At 26.2% G+C, this 10,000-nt stretch overlaps 2 protein-coding genes across 2 annotated transcripts; both read left to right on the forward strand.

Annotated features, from left to right (window-relative positions):
• Nucleotides 1-1,167: 1,167 nt before the first annotated feature.
• Nucleotides 1,168-4,796, forward strand: LOC124425950. The gene is made up of 6 exons (XM_046967074.1): nt 1,168-1,241; nt 2,685-2,766; nt 2,871-3,018; nt 3,284-3,475; nt 4,000-4,108; nt 4,239-4,796. The coding sequence occupies exons 2-6, from the start codon at nt 2,688-2,690 to the stop codon at nt 4,431-4,433; spliced, it is 723 nt and encodes a 240-aa protein (XP_046823030.1). The 5' UTR covers nt 1,168-1,241; nt 2,685-2,687; the 3' UTR covers nt 4,434-4,796.
• Nucleotides 4,797-5,078: 282 nt separating this feature from the next.
• Nucleotides 5,079-6,916, forward strand: LOC124425951. Its single transcript, XM_046967075.1, has 5 exons — nt 5,079-5,218; nt 5,429-5,647; nt 5,772-5,963; nt 6,171-6,279; nt 6,594-6,916. The coding sequence occupies exons 2-5, from the start codon at nt 5,433-5,435 to the stop codon at nt 6,789-6,791; spliced, it is 714 nt and encodes a 237-aa protein (XP_046823031.1). The 5' UTR covers nt 5,079-5,218; nt 5,429-5,432; the 3' UTR covers nt 6,792-6,916.
• Nucleotides 6,917-10,000: the final 3,084 nt, after the last annotated feature.

A 10,000-nucleotide genomic window follows, 5' to 3' on the forward strand; every position in this document is an offset into this window, starting at 1 on the left:
ATTAGGTTATTGACAGAAAGAGAGAGAGAGAGAGAGAGAGAGAAAAAAGATTAGATTATCGACAATTTCTTTTTATTTATTTTAGAGAAAATGAAATAATATTTTTTTCGTTTTTTACTTCGATCAATCAAAATTTAATCATCTCTTTCACAGTTTAATCATAATAATTATTATCTAATCGAAAAAATCTTTTTGTTCGTTATCAATTTTGATCAGATCTTAGTCATTCTCGTGTTGTTCGTTAAAAACGATTCGATTTGATTTGATAATAGAAAATGATGTCTAATAATTTAATACAATTAGTCTCCAACTATTGTTCAATTAAGAAAAAACGTTTTCTATCGTCATTATCATGACGTTTATGTCGTGGCTTGTTCATCCTGTTGTTTGTTAAATCAATTTGATTTGATAATTGACGGATTTAATGATACAATAGAATAGTTAATCGTTCATTAATCATCGTGAAATCTAATCGTGAAATATTTTTTATTCGTTACAACATTAATAATATACTGATAACTTTTGTATTATTTTTTTCCTGTATTATTATATATATATATATATATAAAATTCAGAAAAGATCTGACATTGTTGTTCGTTACATGTATTTCATTTTGATAATCGACAAATTGAATAATTCAATTATATAGTATTGAGTAAATAATCATTGATCACTTAACGTCTAATCGTATAAAATAATTATTCATCGAATAATTAATTGTTTAATTAATTCATTAATTAATTGATTAGTACTATCTTATGTTATATAAAATAAAATAGAAATTAACATTTTAAAAGATTAAATTTTTTAATGTATTAAATAAAATGCGTGTATAGAAACGTATGGAATGATTTTGTTAAAATACATTCTTTCGAACATTATCGAAATATGCCTCGTAAAATATTAAATAAATTGAATAAATTAAATTTCGATCGAGATGATCGAATTAAAAAAAAAAAAAAAAGAAAAAAAAAATAATAATAAAATAGAGAGAGAGAGAGAGAGAGATTTCTTATCGAATAAAAATAACAAAAAATTATCGTTAATAAACCTTACGCGATAACTAATCCGATAATGAGATCTACTATCAAAAAATAATCAATATTAGCTGCCTATGTGTGTGTGTGTGTGTGTGTAGTTATACATATATATTAGTCTAAAGTATCTTTTTTAATATTCGATTCATCGAGACGAGATCCGATCGACGTGTGCTTACCAGGTGGTTATACGTTCGTGAACAGTGAGTATTAATATCAATAAAATAAAAACAGAAAAAAGAAAAGAAAGAAAGAAAGAAATGAAGAAAGAAAGAAAGAAAGAAAAGAACTAATAATATAATAATGAAAATAATATAATCCGTAAGTCACGCGATTTGAGTGAAATGTAATAAACGTGTATCATACATACTTTAACTTGTTAAAACGATGATAAAAATCGGTCGTACAAAATCGTATACAAATTCATCAACAAAATTTATTGATAATTAACTGTAACGTTTATAACAATCGTCGATGATCGAAAATTTTTCAAACACGATCACAATATGATGTCGTTCGTCGTCGATGAAAGTTACACAAAAAAAAAAAAAAAAAAAAAAAAAAAAGGGCCCATCAAATTTTCTTCTCCTTCTTTTTTTTTCTTTTTCTTCATTTCATTAGTTCGCTACCGATTTTTAACGTTTAATATTTTAACGTGCGATAATAATTGAAAAACGTGGATTTTGACTTATATATTCATATATATATGTAATAAGAAAAAAAAAAAAAAATAAAAAAATAAAAAAAAAGTGCACTGTGTTATGATAGCTCGATAAAAATTTGGAAATCCATTTTGAGTCTTTAACGTTACTGTGGACTTTATTTTCTTTCTTTCTTTTTTTTTTTTATTTTTTTAATGTCTTTTTCTTTCGTTCTCTTCGTTTTTTTTTTCTTCTTTTTTTTTTTTTTTTTTTTTTTAACGACGAACAGTCATTCTCGTTGACGAGTCCAATTAATTAGCACAAAAATTCTTTTCACTTGGGATATTATTTAACTCGAAGCATTTACTTGGAATATAAGTTTTCCTTTAAAGTGATTGATAAAGGCATTTTGAAGAAGCACGAAATAGTATATTCTTTTTTTTTTTGTCTTTCTTTCTCTCTTTCTCTCTTTCTTTCTTTTTTTAAGATTACGCATTAATATTTGTTATCGTCGATTGAGTAAAAAAAAAAAAAAAAAAGAGAAAAAAAAAAGAAAAAAAAAACTCGTACTATTCAGATCGTGGATCGTGATGCCACCTTTTTCTTGGAGATATTAACGCGATAATAATTTTGGATATTATCTTTTGTCACAGATAAGAAATTGTTATTTTTGTATTTTTCTTTTTTCGTTTCACTTCCTTTTTTTTTTTTTTTTTTATTTTTTTTTTTTCTTTTATTGTCACGAAACGACGATAATAATAAGAATAATAATAAATTGAATTTTTGCGATATTATTATTATATGATAAATTACGTATTGCATTTTTTTTTCAAAACTATTCCAATAAATAAATATTAAATTTATCAGAGATAAACGAAATACGAATGACATAACGATCGGGGCAAAATAAGTCGTAAAAGAACAAAAAGAAAAAAAAAAAGAAACAAAAAAATAATAATAATAAAATAATAATAAAGAAATTGTTTTATTCCTTTTCACTTGCAGAAAATGAAAATTTCATTGATAATATTAGCGTCCATTTTAATTTCCTGCAATGGTTTGCCGTACAAGGATGATACGGCAGGGGGTAAGCTTGTAGAAATATTAAATAAAGAGATGATGGATTACAAAAGAGAACTGATTATTTTTCGTTTTCTTTTTCCGTTTTCTTTTTTCTTTTTCTTCTTGAAGATTCTATTGATAGTCCTTATTCTCCAATCAATTTGGAGAAATTAAGGAAGCTTATGAAAACCGGCAGTGAAGCCCATAAAATACCAGTTTTGGATCCCTTCAAGTTAAAACAATTTGTTTATCAGATTAACGAGGAGTCCATCATTGAGTGAGTAAATATTCAATTAATAATTGTAAATATTTATATAATAATAATCTTTGTCAGGATTATACGACATAACAAATAGTATTTAATGTCGATATAATCAATCGACAGAAAAGGAAATAAAATAAAAAAAAAAAAAAAAAAAAAGAAAAAAGAGAAGAAGGAATGAAGTAAAAAAATAAAATAAATCACGATGCGTTATTTTATTTTATTTGATTTTTTTTTTTTCTTTTTTTCTTTTTTTTCTTTTTTTTTTTCCTCATCGAAGGGCTCACGGATTTCTAAGAAACTTAATGATCAACAATTTATCTACTTTCAATGTCATCAAGGCAGACCTCAATTTGGTCGGAGTTAAAGTTAACTTACATCTATCATGGGATTCGATTAAATTTGTTACCGATTACACCTTGAAAGGGACTTTAATGAAGTTTTTATCGATTTATGGATTCGGCGATATCAAGTAAGTCGAATAAAAAAAAAAATTAATAAATAAATAAATAAATAAATAAATAATGCAACAAACAATAATTATAACATATAGAATGCATCGTGTAGTGTCGATGAAATTAAAAAATGAAATTTATTATATAAATGATTATATTTAATCGGCCGTACGAAAGATAGTTTTTATTTAATAATTAAAATTATAAAGATAAGAAGAAGAAGAAGAAGAAGAAGAGGGGGAAGAGGAGGAAGAAGAGGAAGAATAAAAAAAAATAAAAAAAAAAAAAAAAAGAAACGAAAAGATAAGATTTTCAAACTCGTCTCCTCCTCTTATCGATATTATCGAACGATAATTCTTATCAGATTAAAATAGAACAATACTTTTTATACATCGATTTATAATCTCGATAGAAAATTATATTTAAATCTTTCATCTTCTCTCTCTCTCTCTCTCTCTCTCTCTCTCTCTCTCTCTCTCTCTTTTTATTTTTTTATTGTTTTTCTTTTACTCTTTTTTTCTTTTTTTCTTTTTCTTATTAGCGCAAACGTGAAAGGTTTAGACCTAAACATGACAATGAGTTTATCTGTAAGAGACGACGACATATATGTACGTAGTTTCGAATCGGCAATCAAACTCAAAGAACTCGACGTAAGTATTGATAATATATACCAACGTTAAATTAATAATCGATTAATCCAATCCGATCGATCATAATTAATAATAATAATAATAATAATAATAATAATAATAATAATTAATACGAATAAAAATTTTATAGCTAACAATTACTGGATTATTTTACGACGAAGAAATATCAAGGATAATAAGCTTAGTTGTCTCCGATATAACACCGCAATTGATTGATGATTATCAAAGTGAAATAACCCAAAAATTCAACACTCTCGCTACGAATTTGTTGAATAATTTCTTAAAGGGCTTAAATTTGATGAGCCTGGAGTATCTTCTTTCTTAAATGAAAGCAAAGAAAAAAGAAGAAAAAAAAAAAAAAAAGAAGAAGAAGAAGAAAAAGAAAGAAAAGGAAACAAAGAACAAGAAAACGAAAATCAAAACGAACGAAAGAAAATGATCTAAATCGTTGATCGTACCATTCTCTATTTTTATTTCTTTATATGCAAATATATATATATATATATATATATATATATATATATATATATACATATGGTTTCTATTTTTCTTTCCCCATAAGAATATTATTATACGTTGATACACTTTTATATTTTATAATTATCCTTAATCCCAACTAAAATACAATTTTAGGATTGATCAAAAGTTTTTAAATAATTTCAAGAATAAATTTTCTTTTAGAATTCAATTTAGAATAATTTTTGCAATTTCAACTAATCCAACAAGCCTAACTTATAGTTTTATGGAGAAAAAAAAAAAAAAAAAAAAAATATATATATATATACACACGGAAACACATACATACGAATTAGCTTAAAAAATCTTGAGAAAGAATAATTAATGTTTTAAATGATTTGAAAATATTCGATCCACTGTATATTAAAAATTTTCAGCCTATTTTAATATCAATAATGTTACTTATCAAATTTATTTTGACGACACATAGACAAACACACACGTGCGCACACTACTACGATAAAATGATAATTAATGATATCGTATCCGATAAAATGTTGTTACCTTCAGATTTATGATATCGAGGATTTATAAAAACGGTCGTCTCGTATAATTTTCTCAATGTTTTTCGAGAGATGTTAGCGTATCGAAACTGTAAGTATATGTCAATTATAATTAACTCAATCTATACGAAAATGAATTAATTAATATAGATTATTAAATAATCCTTCGAAGTACTTATGTATGTATGTATGTATGTATAAGTATACATATTAATTCATCAATTCCAAATAATAACAATAAAAATTTTACGCAAATCTCAAATGAATCTAATCTAATAACACGTCTATATACTTATTTCAGAAATATGATTCGTTCGATCGTAATATACTCTGTGATTTTAATTTTCTCTCATGCTTTCGCGCATGAACAGGAAGAAAATTATGATGATGATAATTTAAAACCTTTCTTAGAAAAATTTAAGACCGTAATGAAAACAGGAAATGAATCTCTCAAAATACCTGTGTTCGATCCGTACGATAGAACGGAGGAAACCCTTCACGTTAATTTATCCTATATTACGTAAGTTTTAATTCGTAAGATATTTTAGAAAAAAAAAAAATAATAATAATAATAATAATAATAATAACAAATAAATAAATAAATTGTTTCACAAATTTTGTGAAAATTTCTTCTCCCTTATAAGTGCTGATACAAATTTAAAAAATCTTCATATGACCGGTCTATCGGATTATCAGGTCAAAGAGGGTAAATTCATGCTAATAGGATTACAAGTTAAAGTAGCATTCCATTGGGAAGAAATAGTTACAAAATCTGAATATGATATTAATGGGACCGCAGCTGATAAATATCCGATTTATGGAAAGGGTAAACTCGTGTAAGTAATATTATCGAACGTTTAACGAATATCTACAGATGGTAATGTAGAACTATGTACGATCGGTAAATACTATCAGTCGATATTATAACAATTGAATTCTTCTTACGTTGGATATCGTTTGTTGATTATAATACAATATCATGTTTTAAAATATTCATTAACCTAACTCATTTTTTTTTTTTTTTATTTTAAACGACATTTTAGTGGAATAATTAAAGGTTTGGATGTTACTTGTAACTTACATATGCGCTTGAAAAAAAACAAATTAGAAGTATCAAGTATTACATCGACCGTAAATTTGGAATCACTTGATGTAAGTTTCTTCACTAATTAATTTTGTAAGACCGAACAAAAATGTTATATAAATAATTAACTGTCATGGATCGAAGTACGAAGTTTAGAAAATTTACTCGTAATTGATAACGTAAGTCGATAATGTTAGTTGATAAGGTAGGTCGATAATGTTAGTCGATAAGGTAGGTCGATAAAGTAAATCGATAAAGTACGTCGATAATATACCGACTGAACACAAACAAATATTTATTTCGTCATTCTTCTATACCGATAATCGATATTCATTCTTCTTTTCTTTCTATCTTTTTTCTTTCTTTCTTTTTTTTTTTTTAGTTAAAAGCAACTGGACTATATAATGACGAAAAACGTTCGGAAGAAGTAAGTAAAAAGATATCCGAAAAGGCACCGGAAGTTATTCGAAAATATCCAGTACAAGCAGGAATAATAATGAGCGAAATCACATTGAAAAAAGTCAATGAAATTATAGGTAACAAATCTCTTAAAGATTTGATAGATATTATAAGTTCTTAAAAAAAAAAAAAAAAAAAGAAAAAAAAAGAAGAAGAAGAAGAAAAAAAGAATTAGCGTCTCTTTTTCTTCTATATATCATCTATATAGCATCCCCTTTTTATTATAATAAATACATAGATATAAATGGAAAATATGAATATGAAGAAAAATTCTTATACCTCGATCCGATCCTTCGCCCGAAGATATTTCTCAATGATTAAAATAATGAGCAAAATAAAAGATAAGAAATAAAAAAATAAACTGCGATTTTTGCGTGGCTAGCGAATATGAAAAATTTTGTTTTCCCTCGAATTTATTAATAATTCAACGTGCTAATATTTTTCGAACGAATTTAATAGATACTTCGAAATCACGTAACGATAGAAATATTTAGTTTCCAGAGATAATATCGAATTTCTTTTTCCGTGAAAATTTTGCAAAAGAATTTCAATATTATTCTTATTCGCGATATAACACTTTTGACGATAACGTAACGTACACTTTTGCTTTGATCATATTTATATGACTGTTCTACGTCGATCATTGATTTTACGATGATACGAATTTTTTGAAGGAAGTATTAAAATTATCCTTGAAAAAATATCATATTAAAAAAAAATGACATTCTTCTTTTGAGAATAATTTCTGTACAAGGGGGAAAAAAAAAAAAAACGAAGCTTTTTGAAAAATTCAATAAAGCTGTGTTTTCATTTAAACTTTCATTTTTTTTCAATTGAGAGACCTTCGTCGAAATCGAGTAAAAAAAAAAAAAAAAGAAAACAAAAGAAAAAAAAACTACTTGTACTCGCTATTCGAGTTAACGCGCTTTTTTACGATATTTTTCATCGAACGAGGGAGAGAGAGAGCGAGAGAGAGAGCGAGAGAGGGAGGGAGAGAGAGAGAGAGAGAGAGAGAGAAGAAAAAAAAAGAAAAAGCAAAAAATAAGTTTTGTACAGTGGCGCCCCTTGAACTTTGCGGCAAAATAGAAGAAGCTCGTAATCCTACCCCCCCACCCCCTTACCAATTTTACATAGAAACGCTTGAGCGGTGTGAGTTACATTTCCATGAACTAGACGATTGCCTCCTTGTTTGTTCTATGTAAACTGATGCTCAGATTTTCTTCAGATCCATTCGAAAACACGAGGAAGCGCGTTCCGCGTTGCTCACACGGTATATAACTACTACAATAACTCATTCTGACATTTTAATGAGCTTTTGACGGATGATTTTTTATAGTAAAAATAAGAAAAAACGTGTTCCTGCTGGTAAACATAACCAGCTCCATATTTTTTCTTCCCTTTCTTTTTTCTTTTGCCTTTTTTTTTCTATTTTTTCTTTTCTTTTTTTTTTTTTTCTTTTTTTTTCTTTTTTTTTCTTTTTTTTTCTTTTTTTTTATACCAGTCTGCTCGATTAATTAATAATCTTCAATATTATACATATACGAATTATATTTTCGTTTTCTCGTTAGCGTGATCAATGATATAAACAATATAACGAAGAAGAAAGGATTTAAGGGACTTTCATGATAGATAACAAACAATTAGTTTGCCATTGAATTTTAAGCAGTAAATAAAGCATATATCTTTCTTATTAAATTTCATATTAATAGATTTAAAGATAAACAGTTACATCGATTATTTAAATATTCATTTAAGATACGTTTAACACTCTACTGTTCTCTCTACATATATTTGCAATTAAAATGATTATTAATGATCAAATAAATAATATAATTTAATATAAATAAATTATTTGTAATTTTTTGTTTTTTTTTTTTTTTTTAAATACACTTTCATTGAAAAATCATATAGGCGCTAATACAAGCGTAAAGATAAAATAATTTCAATCTGATATTTCAATTTCTATGAATTTTAATACGTCTTTTTTCTTTTTTTTTTTTTATTGGCCAGATTTCGATTAGATTAACTAACTATTAATCCTCCGTAGAATTTCAATTTATTATATATTTTAATTAATTAAATATTATCATAAGAGGAAATTTCGATCTTAGAGATTTATCTCGTAGAAGAAGAAATTCTGAATTAATTCGTAATCAAGCAAGTCAAAAAATTAATCGTAATCTTGAATTAAATCGTAAAATCGATAAAGACAAAATGTCTGACTGACTTTTGTTACTTATCGTATTAATTATCATTTTGCATTACAACGTGTAAAATATAATCATTTCATGGATTAAAAATTTTAAAACATTTTATAATTTCATTTATTTTACGTTCATAATTAATAATAATTACGTTCAATATTTAAAAGATTATTTTTAAAATGACGAAATAGAATAGTCGGTGAGTGTTCGTCGGTTCTTAATCATCTTGAATGAGAATGAAAGGTAAAGATTTCGAAGTCAAATTCAAAGAAGTTTAAAGATTAGAAGATTAACGAGTGTAAAGATTGAAAGATTAACAAGCGCAAAGTATTAGAAGATTAACAAGTTCGAAGATTAGAAAATTAAGAAGCTCGGAGGGATTAGTTCGCCATATTATATAATAAAATTTAAGATAATACATCAACGATTACCTTTTCTGTCATTAATTGTTATTATCTTTTGTATGTTACAAGTAATATCGTCTTAATCGCAGAGTTAAAATATCCTTTAGATATTTTTATAAATTAACAAACAAACAAACGAACGAACGAACGAACGAACGAACGAAAAATAATTAAATAAATAAATAAATAAATTAAGTTTTGTACGATTAACAAATACTTTCGAATTAATCGATCTTCGAAGAAATATAATCTAACAAATATTGGCTTGTCGAGAAAGTTCTTGCTGATTTATGGTGTGTAACGTAATGACAAAATCGACGCGAACTTTCCGGACGACCTAATATATATCTTATTTTTTTTTTCTTTTTTTCTTTTTTTTTTTTTTTTTTTTTTTTACTCGTCTCAATTGTAGTAACAAATATTTTGTTACAACATAAAAAAATTTCTGTTCTACGCACCAACTTGATTATTGAATTATGAACGAGCGTAATAATCTCTACAAGAAGTTAATACAGTGATACAATAGTCGCATACTACATAGAGAAGGGTGGTAAATGGGAGGGTAGAAAGGAGGGTGGGTGGGAGGGAGGGAGGGAGATTTCCCTATTGCACTTGTAGTTCATATTTCGTCCGTACCTGTCGCTTAAGTCACATACGCTTTAAGTGTGAGAACGGCATTAAAAAGCAAGGAAAGAAAAAAAAAATGCACACACACACACACA

The sequence above is a fragment of the Vespa crabro genome, chromosome 8 (genome assembly GCF_910589235.1).
Source record: "Vespa crabro chromosome 8, iyVesCrab1.2, whole genome shotgun sequence".
Classification (NCBI taxonomy): domain Eukaryota; kingdom Metazoa; phylum Arthropoda; class Insecta; order Hymenoptera; family Vespidae; genus Vespa; species Vespa crabro.